The 22,051-nt window shown below is 43.0% G+C and overlaps 1 protein-coding gene across 2 annotated transcripts in view; it reads right to left on the reverse strand.

Annotated features, from left to right (window-relative positions):
• Window positions 1-22,051, reverse strand: part of ahcyl2b (adenosylhomocysteinase like 2b) — a 56,876-nt gene that overhangs the window by 32,410 nt on the left and 2,415 nt on the right. For both annotated transcript variants that reach the window (XM_017424892.3, XM_017424893.3), the window contains exon 2: window positions 1,838-1,946. In XM_017424892.3, coding sequence (XP_017280381.1) covers window positions 1,838-1,946 — 109 coding nt within the window. The remainder of the gene's footprint in view (window positions 1-1,837; window positions 1,947-22,051) is intronic.

A 22,051-nucleotide genomic window follows, 5' to 3' on the forward strand; every position in this document is an offset into this window, starting at 1 on the left:
AACACCTTTAAAACATTTGAACAACTGAAAAGGGAATATAAACTTGAGAACAGAGACTTATTTAAATACTTCCAGGTTAGACACTTCTACAATACCAAAATGAAAAAAGGTGTTCCTCCAGAAGGTAATACTATTGTGCAAATTTTCACAAATGCCTATACTAACCTTCCAAGTAAAACCGTTTCCAAACTATATAAGGGGTTGCAGAAACATAATGAAAATAACACCTTGAATATCAAGTCAAAATGGGAAAAGGAATTGGGAGTAAGGATTACAGAGGGCGAGTGGCTTTCAATGTGTGTGACACAACAGACATCTACCAGTTCTAAAAGATGGAAGGAATTCGGATGGAAGTGCACAATTAGATACTTTATTACACCTCAAATTATGAGTAGACAGAGAAGAAAAGAACAGCAATGTTGGAGACAATGTGGCCATCAGAATGTCAATCACTCTCATGTGTTTTGGTCTTGCCCTAAGATGGCACTCTACTGGGATGGAATCTGCCAGACTATCGGAATAATTTTGGGGTACGCCATCCCCAAAGACCCCAGAATTTTTCTGCTGGGGCTGATATGCGGAGAAGTGTTTCAAAAAGAAGATGAATATCTTTTTAAAATTTTATCAATTGCAAGCAAAAAAGCTATTACACGGTCTTGGCTAAAGAAACTCCCTCTCCAGCTGGACCATTGGCGGGAAGTTGTGGAGGAAATTCACTCTATGGAAAAATTGATGTATCTTTCACATATAAAAGGACATTTTTACAACAAACGCTGGTCCAAATGGCTGGCATACAGGAGTAAGGAAGCGTAACTATGTGCAACATCTTGTAATGTTCTTTCTTTTTCAACTATGAGTCACTGCCCCATGTTCTGTGTATTGTATGTTTCATTGTAATAATGAAAAATGTTAAATAAAGAGTTTAAAAAAAAAATAAAAAAATCAAACTTCCTACTTTCCCAGACTTTAAGACTGATAAGGAACTCTTTTCAGCTGATCTGGCAGACATTTTGAGTAGCTAAAAGTATTTCCAAAAACGTTCTCAGCTTTTTGTTAACAGGAAGACATCAGAAGGTTGAGCAGAAAACAACAATAAGACTCTGATGCAAGACAAAACTATTTTTTATGTAGTATTTGCCCTCCAACCTCAATAAACTTAACAACCTTTAGATAAGTTAGCTGCCGTTCTCAGTAACAACCTCCGGGGTTTATCCGTCAGACAGATACGAGTGTTTCAGTTAACCTTCCGTCTGACTCCGAGCGCCGACGAAAACGAGCGTTTTCCCAGAAATGTCAGAGTAATCTTCCACGGCGGCGTTGTTCTCGAGCCGCTTTACTACTCAGCGGTGATGAAACACGCGACGCGGGTGGTGCAACGGCACGTTTAACGAGGTGCTCCGCGCAAAAAGAGACACTCGTTGAACCATTAAGTGTCACTTCTGCACCTTGGCCTCAATTACTCTATCCTCAAGTGATCTGCACACAAACCTGCATGTTTGATCTGTGGAGAAACGCTTGTCGAAGCCGTGCCTGGTGTTTTGTCACGTTCATTAAACTTTAGGCCCTCACCGAATCGTCGAGGGAGGAAAAAATATAAAAATAAGAGTAAATTTCCCCTCGCGTTTCTTCCCAAGTCCACCACTGACGGCTAATCCCCTCTTACAGTTTCACATGAGGCTTAAAAGCGTGAGAATGAGCGCCGGAGACGAGGACGGAGGAGGCTGGCGAGCAGGCAGGTAAGGTTGGTCAATCCAGCGGAAAAACAGTCATATACGCTGGAATGTCTGATAAGCGGCGGCCCCGCGGCGACTGATCGGCGGCCAGGCGGCTTGTTTACCTGAGCTGTAGCTGTCTGTGGAGGACTGGGAGATGGAGCGGGACAGGGAGCGCCGGCCGATCTTGGACGGACGCTTGTTGAACTCCTGCTTCTGGTCCGCGAACTGGATCTGCAGGGAGGACAGGCGCACAGAGGTCACAAACGGCTGCGTTAGGGTTTCTGTAAAAACTGGCTGGGTTGTAGCCAGTTTTGTATTTTCTAAGCCAGCTGGCTGTGGTAGCCATCTTGAATTGGGTTGGCTCCAAAGATTAATCACTTACAGACGTACATTCAATCAATATTTCTCCAGTGATTCATGAGATACACACAAAACCATTGTCCGCTAAAATATACAATATCAGTGAGACAATGTTAACTAGAGTTTTGATGACGAGTCAAGTCATTGCGAAGAAACCGGTGTGTCGTTATTTAAAAGATTAAATGTCTTTAGATCAGGTTGTCGGGTTTCTGTGAGGTGTGCTTTTCAAATGAACAGAACAGAAAGTCGACACAAACCCAAGGGAGACGAACAGAGGAAGCTCAGTGCAGCCGCTGCACAGAAAGACCGGCTCCGAGTCGAGTTTTCTCCCACTTTGAAAGATAAAACAGACAATAACTTTATTATCGCCCGGAGGGACAAGGCCAGGCAAGGTGCCACAGCTTCCCCTGCCTCGGAAACGAGGGCGCGCGCTGCACTCAAACCGAGCAATTATCATTTTCCACTCTTACATCAGAGCTGATAGTCTGATGCAACGTAATTCATCCACCGATAATATTTCAGGGAACAAATGGCTAACCTATTATCACAATAAACCCGGCAACGAGGACAAATCATCTCTGGATGTGTATCGATTTCCAGGGTCTGAAAACTTTTTTTTTTTGTTTTGTTGCCGTCATCCGTACATGAACTGATGCTGGATGCCGCCCACTGAACAGGAAATCATTCAGCGGAGACCGGTTAGAGAGAGAACGAGCCGGTGCCACATCCACTTTGACAAAAAAGGTGACAAAAAGCGTTAAAGACCTGATAAAAAGCTGCTCCGTGCGCCATTCTTTGCAACTCCGACAGTGGAAAAGGCTCGTCTGGAAGGAAAAAAGCAAGTATTCGAACTGTGTTTTAGTGAGATGTGGAAAATGCAAATTGAGTGAACAAGAAGAAACCAAATCAAAAATTGGTGTGACCACCCTTGGACTACCTGATTACACCCAACAGGAGCTGCTGGTCATCATTTTTAGGCTGAAACGGAGCAGAAAACTGCTGCAGGAGGCAAAAAAATGACTGATGAACCCAAAAAAACACTGCTACCATGATGAGATGGATGGTTCTGTGTCAAAAGGTCACACCCAAACAAGGCACGAGGTCTTTGATGTGCTGTTAGAAGAACAATGGACAACATAAACACAGTGGTCGGCCGAGGAAACTTATGGTAGGAAATAGAAATTTCCGAGTTCCTAGTTGTAATTTTCTACGGGAACGCCGCTCAAAGTGGGAGCAACTCCGACTACCCCTGGTTAGGATTTCAAGATGGCTGCTACTCGCAACTTTAGTAGGTAAACTCTGTTACTTCTACTGAAAATATTTGTTCTTTAAGTTGTTTTTTCCACATTAAATCACTCGTACAACTAATACTTTTTACTGTGTACATAGCAAGTATTAAATCATGTTTCGTGAGTGGAGCGCACAACTATTTAGTAAGATTTCTTGGTCAGAAAGTGCGAGAAAAATAATGGCTTTGCTGCAGGCGTCCATTTTTTTTCCGACTCTCACCGAGCGGGACAAACTGGAGCGCAGTAAAGTGGGAAGCTACGTCACTCCGACTTCACAATTATGAGTTCAGATGTAAAAGGAACGCAGCATTAGTGTTGAGATGAAAGGCATTTTGTTTCCTTTAGAAATAAAAAAAAAAAAACAGTCCGGTAGTGTCATTAGAAACCTGTAGGACATCCATTTACTGTCCTGTCAGGTCCGATCTGTAGAGGTCCTCATGGAAGAACTGCAGCCAAAAAATCCAAACCTCTGATTCTGAAACAAGTCCAAAGAACTGAGCATCATAAGAACTGGGTGCAGGTGCCCTGGACTGATGAGTCAGCTCTACCAGCACAGTCAGACTCTGCATGGTGGAGGGTCTTTACAGGTCTGGAGTTGCATTTCTGTGAATGGACCCGAGCATCAATGCTGGAAAAAATACAAATACGTGGGCGGGATTGTCATCGCAGGGCTGCTCGTCGCTCCTCTGATGTCATTTCTCGGCAACACCCGACACTGGAGGACGTCGAGGTCGTGGTATCCCCGGTGCTGGGTCTGTGGTCGGTCATACGCAAGTTAAAAGTGCACCGGAGAGGGCTTACATTACCGAAAGATTGGGCAAAAGCAACTTCATGTAGCTGTAGAAAATGGCGGTTTTTAAGTAGTTGCTCATCCAGCGACGTGGCTCCCTGACAGATTATTGACTCGACTGGAACCTCGGCCAGGTAGGAACTAAAGTTCCCCCAATGGAAAGCCTCTGAACCAGCGCTGGGTCGACCCGATTAGAGCCCATGGGAAATGGGGCAGAACATGTAAAACCATCAGTTAGGGGTCTGATTGGTCCCAGATTTCCTCTGCAGCAGAACGATGACCTCAAACATGGGGGTCACTGGGAACTATCTTCAACATGAAGAACAAAGAGTCCTGAAAGAGAAACAAGAGACTAAACATGCCTCAGATTATGTCCATTAGAGGGAGAACTGAGTCAGCACAACTACAGGTTTGAAATTATCTACAGTAGAAACATTTCCCAGCTCTTCGATCGCTCCTTTTCTGCGGTTCAGTGATCTCTTAGCCATTTTTTAACAAGAGTCCGTGTGCAGACTGGTGATCTGACATAAAGGGGGCCATTATGCAACATAACAACCCTCACAAAGCAACACAGCTAAACACACACACACGAGCAATTACCTAATACGAAAATTGTTAAAACCCAATGCAACCACAAGAACGTCCATAGTGACCTGCTGCCATTAGCTGAAGAGTACTTTGTTGTAATTTCAGCTGCTCTTCACATCCGGTCAGACACTAAATGTCACGGCGTCGGGTTCCAACAACCTTCTGTGAAGCCAGGCTAACCTACCTGGTCTTCTCTTCTTACCTTTTTCCACATAGGGCTCGCTGCTTACCATCTTTCCTTTCTTATCATTTATTATTTTTTATTATTTTGTTCCAGTACCGTCACACGTGTGGGTGTGAAACTAGTACATCGTACATCTGATTCAAGTAGACTTGGGGACAACAAGTGTGAATATTCTGGACGAGTCCTTCTCTCTAAGGAAGAAAAAGTACTGACGCCTCACTGGAAGCCCGTCATCCTTTATTTCCTTTCCTCGGCGCCTAAACGGATGGACCCCAGCCTCCGGGACGCACAGATCCGTCCCACGTGTCCCAGGACCGAGTCAGCCTTCATTAATCAAACATCGTTAGGCTCCTGATCAGTCAGCATTCAGATTATAAACGGATGGAGGATCACAAATGTGGCATACGTAAACAGGGAAACGCTTGTTGTGCCGAAGAAAACTTGTTGTCACACCCTCTTCACAAAGAACTTATTGCCTAACCTCCACGCTGCAGTCATTCAACAGTTTTTCCTTCTATTCCTTCACAATAAGAGGACTCACAGCCTTTTTTGGGTTTTGCTTGTAAAGAAATTAAATTGAAATTGGTCAGTTGTCATTCTAGGCAAACCACTGTGCCCTTCCCTCTGGCAGTAGCCCCAGTTCTGTCCTAATCTAATCTCTGGTAATCTTTTTCCAAAAAAAAAAAAAAAAAAATGCCATGTTGGCGGTTAATTCCCCCCCCTTCAGCTCCCAAAATGACCTTCAGCCCTCCAGTGCTGCTCAGTTTTGAAAGCACTTAATTTAACATTAATCCAATAAATCTGAAGAGACCAGGAGTCCCGTTGTTACCTGTCGGGGGGGTCAGGGATGTTCGGACTGACCGTGGGTCTAATATCGATGATCTACAGCAGCAGTTCGGCCTCGCAGCGACAGAAAAACTGCCGTTCCGGTAGCATCATCCTCTTAAGGTTCCTCCACACTGATCCAGACTAAAATCTGTTTATATCAGTTATACTTTAAAGAAATTAACTTCCGATAATGATATGCTTGAGACTTTAACGATTCTGCGCATTTACCTCCAACCTTCGCTAAATATATATATTTGGACTTTTGAGGCTCGTGTAATCCTATCTGGGGTCACAAAATTCTGGGAATTAACGGCAATGTATGGAAATCAACAGGGATAAGCTTGGAATTTAAAACACTCAAGGTTGGGCTCTAAAGAAGAATCTCAAATATAGTGAATTAAAAATTAACTCAGCATAACCTTGACTAAAACAAGCAGATTTTATACCACGTTATGAGAGGTGCCAAACCCTAAAGACATGATAAACTGTCACCTGGACGTGAAATTTACTGAAACTTGTTCCGTTTTAACGAAGATAAATGACAAAAAAAAAGACGAACTAACAAGAGAACGAATGGCATTCTCTGTTTTTAAATTTAGACATTTCAGTATTGATGCGACATGCAGTTTACTGAATTTTATTATGTTTTTATGCTCATTTAATGACAAGAACATCATAGAAGGTGAATGTTTTTGCTCAGTGTTGTGCACTGATCACAACAACAGATCTGCAAAAATGTTCACAATCCACTGTTCTATAAAAGTTGTGTGGTTTTGATAATCTATATCATAAAAGAAGGTAATTAAATTCATTACTTTCATAAACTTTGAGCCCAAATCTTTATCTGCCTATAACCAAAGGTTTAAAGTTTTGTTTGGATATGATGCAGTTTAAATTACCCCAACAATTCCAGTTAATTCCCACGGAAAGCTTCCAATCTGGAATATTTCCAATATTCCCCAACTGAACTTCCCATTCAGTTTTCGGGAAGTTTCCGGAAATCGCTGCGGTCTTCCTCATGATGGTTAAAGGAAACGGCACATTTGGAAGAACTGGGAATCGGCACTTCAAACATCAGACATGAATACAAGTTTTACTAAATAAAACGTCAGGGATTAGTCTCAACAGGAGATGACACTTGATTTGTTTTACTTTAAAGAAAATGGTAAAATGAATACAAACGAAAAGCGTTTAAGTTCAAAATGTACACAAAATGTCCATAAATGCCTCATATAGAGATTTAAAGACAAATATAGCATAAATGTGCGCTCTCTGAAGGATTATAAACACTTAGCTGCTGCTAATAAGTTGTTTATGAATGGAAATGCTTTAATGTCATAAGTAGAAACATTACTGGACGCAGTAATAAAAATAAATGCAGCAGAGATGGTGGATTTAAATCGGTGTAAAAACCCTGATTTTCAGATGGCGAGATCATTTCAGATCTCACTGAAAAGATGGGACAAGAAAAGGAGAGAACACTGAATCAGATAGGAAAAAGTAAATTTCGTTGAATGGTTCAGAGAAGTAGATTTCACACTTTAAGCCTTTAGCAAAACCACAAAAAAAAAAACATTTCATCACATATAATGTAATGTTTAGCAGCTTCCAGGAAGGGATATTTTACACGACTCTTGGAGGACGAAAACTTTTAAACATTAGCTCGATGTGTATCCAAACATCAAACCTGTTACCTGATCTTTTTAACTTTTTTATTGTATTTATTCTCCTGAGATTAAGCGTGGGTTGGTTTGATAACCTTTAACCAAAAAAAAAAAAACAACTTCAAGGCGTCGTCACGTCCTTCCAAAACGGTCCAAACATGTTTAAAAATGATCTAATCCATTCCCTCTAACAGTACCAATCCAATACTGTTAAAACACTGAAGTATAAGTACTAAATATGCAGAATATTTGTACTTCTCTGCCCCTTTTCTCTTAGATGTGGAAGCCTGAAAAGCTGATGTTGTTTCTGCTTTGGCAGGTTTTGGTTCCTAAAGTTGGGTTTCTGTATAAAAACCAAACAAGGTTTTACACATAAACCAAAATTAAATAAAGATATTTGCATTTTTCCCTAATATATGTGACAGTTACTAAAATTAGTAGCTATAAATGGATAAAAATATAGAATTACAACAATTGTTTTCTCATTATAACTCTAATAATTGGCCCTTTTAGAAATGTTTGACTACTTTAACAAGCGTTAGCTGGAATTATAAGCCTCACTTTATTATTTTGTGTGACAGAAACCATTTCTTTATGCTGCGCACAAGTTGACCAGGAATATAAGATGGAAACCTTTTGTGCTTTTTGACACAGTAAACCTTTCCTGTAGTAAACCTTGAAACAAGAACTGCCTGCTTGGATCGGATAGTCTATTTTGTTTTAACCAAAACGCTAAAAAACAGTTCTTGCTTCTGCCTAAAGTCTACTTTATTCATAAAACCCCAAAACAAAGGAGCAATTTAAGACAGGTTGTTCATTAAAACATCTAAGGATTAATATGTATTTAAATAATTACCAGATTAAAACATGTAACTGCTGCAGAACTCATTAGGCACACAATGTGAAAGAAAAAAGATGAAAAAGGTTTCTGGTATTCTAGTATTTTTCTCATTTTTTTGTCTTATTAGCAGAAGAAAGCTTATAGATTTTAGTACAGTTTTCCAAATAAACGTGTGGATGTGTCCCTGTAGTTTACAGCTGAGTACACAAGCTGGCATGTCATAGAAATCACAGCAAAACACACACTTATGTCTTCACAGCTGAGTTTCCTGCTGGCTTCCAACGCTCTGCAAAAACCTTCCTTCAAGCTATTTAAAAAAAAAAGATAATTCAGTCAATCGAGATTTCTTCTTTGACAAGAAAATAACAACGTATTCGATTAATAAAACAGTTGCCACCGTGCCTTTTTAAAGTTTAAATTTAAGGTTCTTTTAGTGTGGGTTGGAATCGGATCCTGAACACAACGGGGTCATGAGACGAGGCTACACCCTCGTTCCTCCTGACAGCACCCGATCCGTCGATCCATCCGACTGTCTCCAGACCAAACTAGATGCCCTCATCTCCCCGACTGCGCCCTGAGATCCTGTCTGAACACCACAAACCGGAAGAGAGACGAGGGACAGCACTGGGAACGAGCTTGACTTACAATAAATTCCAGTTTTCGTTCTGGTGTTTACTGGTAGGAGTACATACTAAACTGTATGCAGTTAAGTCACGAGTCATTTCCCGGTTCAAGCTCCCCATCAACTCTAGCTAAGAGTTTGTGGTCCACCTCGGAGAGCCTCAACACATGATCACAATCACAGGGATTCAACTCCGACCGCAGAGCCGTCGTCCTCCTAGAGAACTGAGATACAGTGAAACTGAGCCTTCTTTGAGTCGGATTTGGAGCGTTTCCGCTGTGTGAGTTCAGACTTCTGAAGAAGGAGGGTAAGAGATTGTGGGACATAAAGTAAAGTTAATACAGGGTACAGATTAGATAAAGAACAATGGCAAACGCTTGTTATGGTGATCTGATTTAAGGGCAGAACATCTACAGCACGACTCCTTCTTTGTGCCCTACTGAGTTCTGCCGGATCAGTTTTGGATTTCCTCGACGAGCCCGGCCAGAAGGAGAAGGCTTTAATTTAAACTGATTGACTCAGTTAGGCGCGCCAGCCGAGGCGTAAATCAGGAGCAGAAAGAAACAACAGTACGTGTTGTCCCGGGTCACATATCTGTTGATAAGAGCCCATCGTTCATTTAGGTTATAACTCCTTCGCCATGAATAAGTTATAACCACAAATCAGAATTCAGTGGCAGAAAGTAGGCATCCGTTTTTCCAGACGGGCTTACTCGACATCAAACCAGGTTTTTAATGTCGCGATAAAACAATTACTGATTAACGGCTTTAAAAGCAGAGATCAGGCAGGCTAAGTGCAAGGATGAGCACCCTTGACAGCTTGGTATTTAGTTGCTAAAAGGCAGAAAAACATCAGCTTAGAGCCAAAAACGAATGTCTGAACGCATCCTTTAAAAGAGCTTTTACCAGACAGTCCTGACGGGGTTCGAGTCACTCAGTGTGTTGGGAGGGATCGATATTTGCAAAAAGTTAAAATGTAAAAGTTTCACTGGAATCCGGCCGGTGGTTCATGAGGTATTTTGCTGACAGAAAATGAAATCCAACTCCGGCAAAATATAAAACAAAAATCCAAAGATGTAGTCTGTTCAGCCTCGGCTACTACCACGTTAGATTGTAGGTCAGTGTCTGTAAAACTGACTGAGTTGTAGCCATTTTTGTAGTTTTAAGAGTCTCACGGCTACAGCAGCCATTTTGAATCAGGTTAGAAGTTTACCACTTCCATAGGTACGTTCAATTGTTACTTTCTAATAAGTATATACTTCGCCTTTCGGCAGCGGGCGATCATGTCCACATCGCCCTGCAGTTACGTTAATCTGGAAGCGTTTTCTACAATCCATAAATTACTGATGAGTCACCTCCACTTGTTGCTGTAAATAAAATAAAATAAAAAATAAAGTGCAACACTTGGTTTAACAGGCTTTGATGTTGGAATAATTATTTTGCAAAAAGCATCAGATGACTCCTTTGCACATAATGCGCTGGAACAACCTCGCACACGTACTAAAACACAAGGCTCTTTGGCAGCAACGGCGGCCTCTCCGTCCAACTCGCTTCATTAAATTACTCCCGGGGCTCAAATAAATCTCAGCGGTGTGTCACTCCTTTATGTAAAAGGTTAGACAACGAATCCACCGGAAGCTAAAGGGACACTGACGTAAAAAGGCATATCGGCGCAGCGTCTCATTACCTGTCTGTTTATCTTCGGCACTTAAAGTAAAAACAGTCCTTTCAGCCTTTTCAGGACGGTCTCCCGGACTAAACAGGAGACGTTTTGTTCTGTGGGCTTATTCAGGCTTTTTTCCACATTAGTCACATCAGCTTTTTTTTGTTTTAAGCCTGATCCAACTCAGCCAATCTGATCCCAAACACCAAGCGGACTGCGGTTAATTAGGCTCATGTCGTTAAAGACGCTCTTGGACGCCGCATCTGAAAAGCTGCGGACACGTTTCTTAGTTCTTTCGGCCGCCGTTCCTGGTTGGCTGTTGTGTTGTGGCGAAGAAAGGAGAAACCTGAATAGACTCAGACACCGAGGCGTGTGCGCGATGTTAAAAATATTCCATCTATTTTGGTCCGTCTGTCCTTTTCAACGCTGTGTTTTCGTCAACCGTCACGACTCAAAACAGACAGGCTCCGATCACAGGTTCCCCGCATTTGCAGCTAAAAGGAGATCAAACATGGTGCCCAACCTGAGCTGGATCTGTTCTCTGCCCTAAGATTCAACTCAACCTGATTCCTGGACGAGAAAACCTAAGATGGAGTCGTTTCTCGTTCACGGATCTCTTTAGGACAGGGTCAAAAACAGATCCATCCGTCCAACGTTATCACCGTTTTTGCTATGAACAGTGACCCGTCCATGGGCTTTACTGTCCAAAGCAAGACGTCTCTCAGATCCCAGGACATCTCTCAGATCCCGGGTCGTCTCAGAGGTCATCCAGCGTTCGAGATTTATCTGATTTAAGCTTACCTGTCCCACCGGACGGCAAACGTTCTGCTGTCAGTTCATTTCCTCATGCAGTTCCTGTTAAAGAAGTCTCAAAATGTTCTCCTAAAGTTCAGTGAAAACAGTTATTTTGTGCTCATCAGCAGGCGGTACGATTAAGGAATAGGCAGTGATTTTTGAATATTCAAAGTCTAGTTAAAACGGGTGAATTTGAAGGATTAATCATATAACCAATGTCTGTTTTAAACACCGGCACCTGGTGGTAATGGTGCTTTTTTTCTAACAACACCTAATCCCCCTGAAAGAAAAGGAAAACGACTCAGAAGGTCCCGGCGTTTTCCTGCCGTAGTAGTTTATTTTGAAAGGATTACAAAGTGGAAACTCCGCTGTCACGAGCGACCTCAGCTTTCGGGTGGTTTGTAAATATTTAAAGAAATGTAGAATAATTCAGTGGTTTTGCTTAAAACGCCCATCCCTAGCACAAATCGTCAAGCCTGCTAACAAAAAAAGGATCCAAAATGGATTGTTTGAGACTTCTTTGGTAGAACCTTTTAAATAAATCCGAGGCGCTGACACATCAAAATGTTTTATCTGTTGTTGAGAAAGACTCAACGGAACAATCCAGACTTTCACCTTCCCCAAACCTCTGCAAAGACTCTGTTAATAACTCAAAACGCTACTCCAAACCAGCTGATGAGAAGATGATTAACCTGTCTGCAAAGGGCCGACCACGCACCTTTTCCTCGTCGTGAGTCATGCCAACGAAAATCCACGGAAAGGGAAAGGGAAAGGGTTTTGTTTAGGAATTGCTCATGTTCTGTCAGAAGCAGCGGGAGGCTTTCCTGTTTACAAACAAAAGCATCTTAATAACCTTCAGCAGAGACCTTAGTTTAGCCTTTAAAGCAGGAACGAATGCTGACCATGATGCCTTTTTACAACACAGACTTCTCATTTACCTGTCAGGATAAATACGGCACCATCAGCCAACACTTGACTGCGTCTGTGCGCGAATATTAACATATAAGTAAACAAAGAGTGGATGATCAGTTTGTTTCCTGTCCTTCCACCATTGGGTCTGAAACGAAGGGAGAAGCAGCCAGCATGATGCGTGCAGGCGTGTGTGTCGTACGCATCAGAGCGCCGTGTGCTGCCCCGGGGACGGCCGTGATGTAAGAACATTTCCTCCCGATTTATACACAAAGACAAGCGCTCGGACTGGACATAACGGGACGCACCAACTCAAGAGTCATGATTCAGACACCCTCTCGCAATCCGATTACCACAGCAACGCACGCCCCGCTGTCACTACGTGGCGTTACCAGAGGTCCGACACGCGTCAACACGGGCTCGCCGCGTTCACCCGCGGCACCACAGGTTCTCATCCTCTGCACGGAGAAACGCGCCATCAGCTACGTCAACAAAAACACACGATGAACAGCTTTAATTTCAGCTCTTTCATTTATTTAACAGAAAACCAACAGCTTCATGTTTGTGTTAATGCTGACTCAGCATTCACACCATGGCCGTCAGAAATTCACAAAAAAAAACGTTCAGCTGATAAAAGAGAAAAATGCGACGATTTTTGGTTTTGTTAACTTTATACTTTAGCGAGAACTTTCCAACCTTTTAGCCTTTAGCTACCATTTCCAACCTTTTAGCCTTTAGCTACCATTTCCAACCTTTTAGCCTTCAGTTAGCATTTCCAACCTTTTATCCTTCAGTTAGCATTTCCAACCTTTTATCCTTCAGTTAGCATTTCCAACCTTTTAGCCTTTAGTTACCATTTCCCACTTTTTTAGCCTTTAGCTTCCATTTCCCACTTTTTAGCCTTTAGCTACCATTTCCCACCTTTTATCCTTCAGTTAGCATTTCCAACCTTTTAGTCGTCAGTTAGCATTTCCCTCCTTTAGCCTTTACCTAGCATTTTTCCCCTTCTAGCCATTTTCTAGTATTTCCCCTCTTTTTAGCTAGTGTTTCACTTCTTTTAGCCAGTTTCAGCACTCGGCCTTCACACTGAATATTGGCAGAAATTAAACCTCCTCTAGCTGAATATAACGACACAATCTGATCGTGTTTTATGGACATCTTAAAGCGACTCCCGCAGCTCCGACTGATCCCAGCGCCGCTGTAAAAGCCATGGAAAGTAACCGGAGCGATCCCTGCTCCTCTGACATGGTCTGATAGTCACAGTGTAAAAAAAAAAAAAAAGCCAGAGACACTGATACCAGGGCAGAACAAGCAATGAATGATGGGCTTAGTAACAGATTAAACCCAACCTCATGACAGGGAGGAGGGCGGGGGGAGGACAGCCAACACATTCAGGACTTTCCAGAACTCCCTTTCACCGATTGTCCACCGCAGGACTGCAGGAAGAGAGACAAAACCACACACCTTAAACGTCCTCAGAGGACAAAGCTAAGCTAGCATGAAGTTTCTGACCTCCTGACCCCGACACCATTGTCCAAATGTTCAAGTCTATCAATTTATTTCACAATATTCGGATTAAAGTTTTCTACTATTAGACAAATTAGAGCCACTACCAACTTTAAAAGGAACGCCGTTTTCCAACGACAGCCTGAAAGACGGAAAGGTGGCGGGCGATAACTTCAGACACGGGACAATAAACAGTGATAACATCCAGTCATATACCTTTCAAACAAGATTAAATTGTGGAAGCTGGAGGAAAATGAAGTTCTGGGTGCAGAGGAGGAGCTAAACAGCAAACCGCTGAGGAAGACGAGGCCAGCTGATTAGGAAACGAAGGTGGAAAATGGATGCTAAACGGACGCCGTTTAAAGCCAACAAACAGACAGACTATCCTTTTTTCATAAACAACACCAAGGAGGCAAAGTATCTTTAAAACACAAAGTTGCGATATCATCGTAGAATATAAACCCGTATGTTCCCTCCACACGCCGCGAAACGGGGGGGTCCATCTGACTGCCAAATCTGATTTCTTTGGAATTCATTGCGATGACATTGCGCCCACCGATACTGCGATATTGGCAAGTTTGTGATCATCCCTCTAAAGAGACTCGTGTTTTTTTGTTTAGACTGAGCCATGGCGACATAACCACCATCTTAAAATGACGCTTCAGGCCTTAACCCCAGTAATCGAACAGTCTCGTTTTTACCTTCATCTACTCCTAGTTGAATTAGAACCAAATACGTTGCTTCCTAATTACTCCCTTTCCCTCAGTATGACCCAAATATACAAGTACATATAAGTACACAAGTACTTACGAGTTGTGTAACGGGGTTTTGTTGTCCATGTTGACCAAACTAGGGCACAGTTTGGAGCCTCGAGGCTTAATGATCCCAGCCAAGGATGGAGGTCAAATAACCACCACTGGCAGCGTGGTGATCGCTCATTAGCATCACCAAAGCCTCTCCTCGGCTCCTAATTTCTCAATAAAATTCAGCTGATTTTAATCCAAAATACTCCATGAATTAAAGGAGTAAAGTTTCCAAACTGCTCATCTGTTTACATATAATCATCCACTTCCATCTGTTCATGATTATCACAGTATATAACAAAACGTTAGATTTAACATTGTAACTGCAATGTAATGTTGTGTTTTTCTGTTCCGGCTGTGGATTTTGTGCATTTTCTTTTGTCTCTTTCCTCGTCTCGGGTTGCCAAAAATACCAGCAGCGCTTCTCCGAGGGGAAGGTATAATTACATCAAAAGGCGCTCAGAAAGGGGTGCTGCGGCTCTCTTCTCCAATAAATCCATCTCCAAGTCAACGATCTGCGTTTAATCAGGAGGCTGAAACATTTTCCTACAAGTCTATTATTGTTTACCTCCAAAATTAATAAAAATTATCGCAGTCTCTGCGCTGAAGGGCTTAATTACAGGCTTGTTTTTAATATATTTACTTTGTCAAACCAAGGGTTGCTGTAATTTGTGGTGTTTATTTGCGGTTTATATTTATTTCTCAGCGCCGTGGAGTTCAGGCTTCAGCAGCTACGATCTCTGCACGCCAGGAGCTGCTGGTTTCGCCTGACTAATAGGAAGTCGAGCAGACAGATGGACGCGTGGGGGGTTCGTTTCAGGCTTTGTGAGGGCCCTTTTGTGAGGCAGCACTTTCTGCACACAATGTTGGCTCCTTGTTCGTACGCGCCGCTCCAGATCGCAGCCGCATTCCTCATAAAGCTCCGAGCGGTAACGTCCGATAGGGTTTGCTGACCCCCGTGTAAAATCTGCACCAGGGGGGTCACAGGTTTGCGTTCACCCTGAACAGAAACTATACCACGAGGTTTAAAATTTCCCCAATCTGCTCGCGTCGAGTGAACGCAGATTCCTGGCGAAGCCGTGGCTCTCCTCCTCTCACTTCGAGGCTTGTTAAGAGCCTTTTGACGGAACGGCGTGTAACTCAATCAGCAATGGCGAGGCAGGAAATGAGCGCCGACCGGGGAGCCGTGGCGCGGATATGCGTGGGGGAATAATGTACTCGAAGAAGCAGAGAAGCACAGACAGTTACTGCTAATAACGGCCTGAAAACAGAGCATCGCGTTTTTAAAAATGACAAACCTAGATGTAGACGCTGTTTGTTTTATTGCCGTGACGTTGAGTCAAAAGGTAACTTGTGCGGTTTTATTCCTAGTGGCTTCAATCAAACACACCTGCTAATTTAACAGAACTTCTTATCAATCATTCAAGCAGGATTTAATTGTGAAAGTGAGGCATAACGTGTGAAACCAAGTCTCTTACCACAGCCTGACAGGATGCCGTTACATCTTTTGAAGTTCAGTCATATATAGCATGGATTTAAAAGCACAGTAAGTAGTTTTAAAGTATATTTTGATATTTAAAGGAAAGGAAATAAGGGAAAAGCTGACTAGCACAGACCGACTGAACAACATCTCATCAGTGTCAGAATATAAAAATCAGTTCTTCATAGTGTTAATTATGCACGATCTACGAGGTTAAAAAAAAGCCTGGGTCATCTTTCCACGCAGGCGAAGTTCCAGAACGGGCCGACATCGCAGCGTCGCTGACCAGATCGCAGAACTACCCGGGGGAGAGCGGACGTCACATCTATTTAACCAAACTCTGTTCTGTGACTACCTCGCTTGCTGGCTCGCAGGTGCCTTGGTTGTTACAGAAATCACACTGAGGCAGAAAAACAAACAAAGAAGTCTCCCGCTCGGCTTCAAAGTGTTGTGTGAAAGGGTAGAGCCTTAAGATTTCCAAAAAGCGGAAAATTACGACGCAACTGGACATTAAAAACGGAATTTACTGTAAAACAGGGAATGTCGTGGAATTTGTTATTATGATTTTTTTATTTTTATTTTAAACAATTAAGTTGTTTTTCCAAATTTGACATCCACAATAACCAGGACTGTTGCCTCTGACTGAAGGCTTACGATAAAATTATGCTACATTTAGCGTATATGAGACTTTAAAGTTTTACAGATGGATTAAGTGTTTGTTTGCTCTCACATAAAACATGATAACCTTTCTTCAAAAAAGAAACAAAACACCTGAAATGTATCTTGTATATAAATAACATCCAGGCAGATTTAAGCACTTGAATAAAGCGCTGAAGGTTCTGTTGAACTGAACCGTTTTTGCTGCATTCTTGTTAATATTGTGAATATTTTACCATTTTTTTGTTGGAGTTTTATTAATCCAACATATAATGAGACACTTTAGGTGGAAGAAAATGTGGTTGCATCATTGCAACGAAATTTGGGAAAAAATTAAACTGACTTCAAAAAGGGCTTTGCACTCACCAACTCTACTCTGTGACTACCTCGGAGGCACAACACCTCAGATCTGCTGAAAGCATCCAGTCTTTACACCATTTTAGTTTTTACGAGATGTGACGAGTACTGCCCTCGTTCCACAGGTCGTTTCACTTCCTGACAACTAAAACAGCTTCAATCCTCAAGAAACACGACTGTTCAACCCCCCATCTTGATACTCGATTGTTTAAACGGTTCGTCTCCACCTTAACTTTCCGTCTGCTGAGCGTGAAAGACAGAAGAAGCTGCTTCAGCCGACAGCATTCAGCTTTTTTAGTTATCTCAGTGCATTTAGGAACGAAAGTGAAGCACATTAAAATAAAAGCATAACTATTCAGGTTTCTGTTACTTCTTACTGTTTCAAAAATCCAGTTGTTCCGCAGTAAGAAAGCCTTGAACGACCCGATCTGTGGGATTCGTCTGAAAAGCAGAACTCGGATGATAAATTACACCACCCCTCGCTTGTGCGCGTCAATCCACATCCGTGACTACAGCGGTTTAGAACCGCGTCGTACTGAAATTGATTTGCAAATGCAATTTTAGAAAGCCCGGTGTCAAGGATGCTCCGGAAGAAGTCAAGTTGCTGTCAGATTAACGCCTGTGTGAAAGAGGTTTTGCAGCTTTCCCTGTGTTTTTCGACTCGGCGTCCCTTTTAGGATGCAGCTAATGGCTTTAAATCACACATTGGAGCATTCGTGAGTGCGTTTCTTACTTTAATTAATTAAATAATGAAAGCAGCCACATCTAATAAAGGAACAGTGAGGTTTTAGATGCGTCTATCTGTATGTTTTTGTTCCTTTTAAAGGCAGACTTGTGTTGTTTTTAATGAGGCGAGGCCACAGATGCATCTGAATTTTTTTTTTTATCCCCAAATTACATTTTTAAAAGAACGTCGTGTTCCTATTTTATCCGTGCTGTTATTAAAGCCCGGCAGCAGCCACCAATCTGGACGGCGACGAACAGATTACTACGTGGCAAAGCGGGGCGAGAGAAACAGTATCTGGTGTAAAGCGCCAACGGTCCGTTCCCTGCGTCGTTCTGAATGGCCCGGCTAAAGATGGTTGGGGAGGTGTGATCTCGCACATGCCGTCGGTGGGCAGTGCTGAGATTTACACCCGGAGAGGGCACACACAGTTTCAGGAACACAATAAGACTGTGAGAAAGCCTGACGGCGTTCAAAACAACAGAGGAAGTGTTGTCTCGGGGTAACGGCGTTTGTAACTTGGGTTTATTTTCAGAAGCATTGTTAAACATGAGTCTAACAGGGGAGGAGATGAAGCAAAACTGAAAGTGTCAGGACAGAGTCATCGGAAAAAAGCACGGCTGAAAGTCGAAATGAACCAGGTTTGGTTATGGACCTCAGCTGAGAGAGGAGGAAGAGCGTGCAGCTGACTCCAAGAGCGCCGAGCTCAGCATCATTTTAGGACTCACCTGCTGTTCTTCATCCTTTTAAAAAACAAGGAAACTCTATAAACTTTCAACCAGAGAATCATTTAGACTTAAGCAACAAGCAAAAGTTTCCGAAAAAAAAGGCGTGGCTGGATTGTGACATCTGGGGATCAAACATAAAGCAAAGTGGAGCAATCTACTTTTTAAAGCTGAATATCGGCAACTAAACAAGTGAAAACTTCAGTCAGTATCCCACTTGGCTGCGACAACATGTTAATGGCAATCATGAGGAGTCGTTGCAGGTGTCTCAAACCCTGATTGTAGAGGGTTAAGAGTTGTATTTCTACTTTAGGTATCTGTAAGTTGACTTAACTGTACGCACTGTTTGCATTTTAAAAAAAAAATGTGGATGGAAGCGTTGGTGAAGAAGAACAAAAACCTCCTTTAATCAATCAGCCGCGGTGCAGAGTTTCCCTTCAGCTTCGTGGAGGTTTCCTCTCTTATCACACCTGTGTCCCGGCTAAAACAGGTGAACAGGTGCAGCGCTTCACCTGCCACTGTCCGGACTCTGGACCGGGTCGCACCGGAACAAGCTGGGAGCTTGACGCCATTCGGCCCGCTTCAAAGGACGAGTGGAAAAACGATCAGAGTTGTCGCATTTTATCGAGGTTGATTACACGTCTGAATATTATTTTACGTTTTGTTTATTTTTTCCAAGTCCTGCAGTTGGTGCACGAACACGCATCGGACCGCGCACACTCACGGCAGGTGTGTCGAAGCAGATGCTGCTTGCAGAGAAAGCACAACTGACCCTGCCTGTGTTTTCAGCAGGGTTTAATTACTTCAGGAGCTTAATGCCTGGTTTGAATCAAACCGTTTTAACTTCCAGGGGGAGAAAACCTGAAGCCTTCGTGACACAAGGCCCGGGCGTGTGCGCGCGAAAAACGAACATCTCGCAGCCACGTGACCTCAAACCGACTCTGTGACTTCTCGTGGAGAAAGCCGGAGCCTTTAAACGTCCAGGCAGCGCGCACAGCCAAGGGTCCGCGCACGTGAAAGCAGACCATGACTTTTCCCCAAAAAACTGGCTGCACAGCTCACTGGCCGTCCAATCACAGACACGGGAAATCCACCCGTTTTCTCGCCACTCTGAAGCGCCAACTAGCCTCCAACAGTCGCACTCAAGTGAGATGCCAGCGTCGGAGTGGATCGGTAATGACGCTTCCTTTCTTAGGAGACTTCTCATGAGGGTGTGATACCCCCACCCCCCACCATCGATGCATCCTTTTACAGCTCTACAACATTCCTCTGACACGCAGCAATTGTTAAAACTGGTCAAAAATGACCTTCTTACGACCACTTAAAAAGCAAACACCAGTGCAGGGCGAAAGGGACTTCTTAAAGAAAAAGACAGACAGAACGGCAACAATCGGGGGGGGGGGGTGATGCATGTGATAACCGCTATGTGTGCACTTGTGTTCACAGACCAGCCGAGGTGACTCACAACGAGGAGGCGCACGGGGAAGGACGGTGACGGAGACGCTCAAGGACAAACCAGAGGACAGCAACTTTGTTGTCTATTACGAGATCATTCGAAACAGCTGGGATCATTTATGAGGAACTAATGAACCTCAGAGCAAACAAACAAGTAATTTCTCCTTTAATCAAATAAATTCAGGTCCCAGTCATAGCATGTGTTAATCTTAGTTAGTTTGGAATAAGTTAAACCTTCAATCAGCCTGAGCGAGAGCCAAACGACTGATCGAGCTGTTACACAACTGTTCAGTCAATCGATGACTCTGTGCTGTGAGAATAATGAAGGATTTATCTCCCAGTGACCCAAACCACAAAAAAACTGCACATCCTCTTTTTGAATAACTCTTCCAGACAGTTCTCTCCCCCCCACCACCCTGAGCAGTACAGCCACAGGTCACTTTAAGCCTATAAACCATTAAGCACTACCAGGAACGCCAGATTAGCGGATGACATAACTTCATTTCAGCAAGGGAGGAGTTGCTAAACCACATTTCTGTGGGCTCATTCAAAAATATAGTCACACGTAGTTCCTTATTTCCTGTTAGGAAGTCAAATTACTGCAAGACGCTTGAGGTTTCTTGAAGATTTTTCATTGAGAGACTTGTCATCAAAACAATCATCTACAACCACAATTCCAAAACGAGAAAAAAATAAAAAACAGGATTCCATGATTTGTAAATCTCATGAACCCATATTTCATTTACAATGGAATACAGTAAACAGATCATGTTTCAACTAAGAAATTGTACTGTTTTAAGAAATGAATAATTTTGAATTTGATGGCAGCAACACATCTCAAATGTTAGAAAACGGGCAACAAATGCTGTAAAACTAAGTGGTACACATAAACAACAAAATAGGTTGAATTGGCAACCGGTCGGTAAGAGGACTGAGTATTTTAGAGGCTGGAGATGGGCAAAGCTTCCAAACTATCCAGCCTGTTATCAAAGCCTGCCTCTCTGATGGTATGGGGGTGCATTAGTGCCTCTGAAAAGGCTCCATCAATGCAGAAACAACATATAGTTCCCTCCAGATGACGTCTTTTTCAGGGAAGGTCTTGCAGATTTCAGCAGGACGATGTTGAACCACAAACAGCCTCCGTTCTAACAAAACGGCTTCATAGAAGAAGAGTCCAGGAGCTGAACTGACCTGCCTGCAGTCCAGACCTCTCACCAGCTGAAAACATCTGACGCATCATGAAACCAAAAATCCATCAGAGACCCAGGACTGGAGAGCAGCTAGAACCCTCTACAGACCAGAATGGGACAACATTTCCCTCTAAAACCTCCAGCAGCTGCTCTCCTCAGGTCCTGGATGTCTTGTCCAACTTTTTGAGATGTGTAGCTGCCGTCAAAGTCAAAATAATCTTATTTTATCCAAACGAATTGTAAAAAGTGTCAGTTTCAACATTTGATCTGTTCACTACGTTCCACTATGAATAAAATATGGGTTTATGAGATTTTATATTTTAGAATTACACGTTGCACAACGTCTCAACAGATTCAGATGTGACGCCAAACTTCAGTCCAGCAGGTGACCTTGCTGACCCGGTGTGCGGCCCAGAAAAACGCTCGCCACGAACAGCAAGTGGGCCCGCCTGCTGGGGCTCTTCCACAAATTATGACAGCGCACTTTCACGGAAAAAGGCCGGAGACGCTACGAATCGCACTCATCGCCGAGTCATAAAAAGCTTACATCTGGAGCTCACCTACAACAGAGAGATGGCCTTTTAATCCCCTCATGTGGCGACGCGATAAAGGCGAGGATTAAAAGCCAGCCAGCCAGCCAGTCAGCAGCGATGCCTGCTTCTGTACACGAATCAGTCAGAGCTGCACTAAACCTTTACAGCACCGGACCAGCAGAACTCAGCAGATTATAAAGGCCAAGCTGTGGTTCTATATATATATATATATATATCTATATCTATAATGCAGAGTGCTGTAACGCCAACACAGCTGTATCTATAAATACACAGAAACCTCCTGTTGCAAACGAGGAGCACAGAAAGTGTCTCAGCTGGACTTTAAGACCGAACGCGAGTTTAAGACTCGGATT

Source organism: Kryptolebias marmoratus, linkage group LG18 (genome assembly GCF_001649575.2).
Source record: "Kryptolebias marmoratus isolate JLee-2015 linkage group LG18, ASM164957v2, whole genome shotgun sequence".
Classification (NCBI taxonomy): Eukaryota; Metazoa; Chordata; class Actinopteri; order Cyprinodontiformes; family Rivulidae; genus Kryptolebias; species Kryptolebias marmoratus.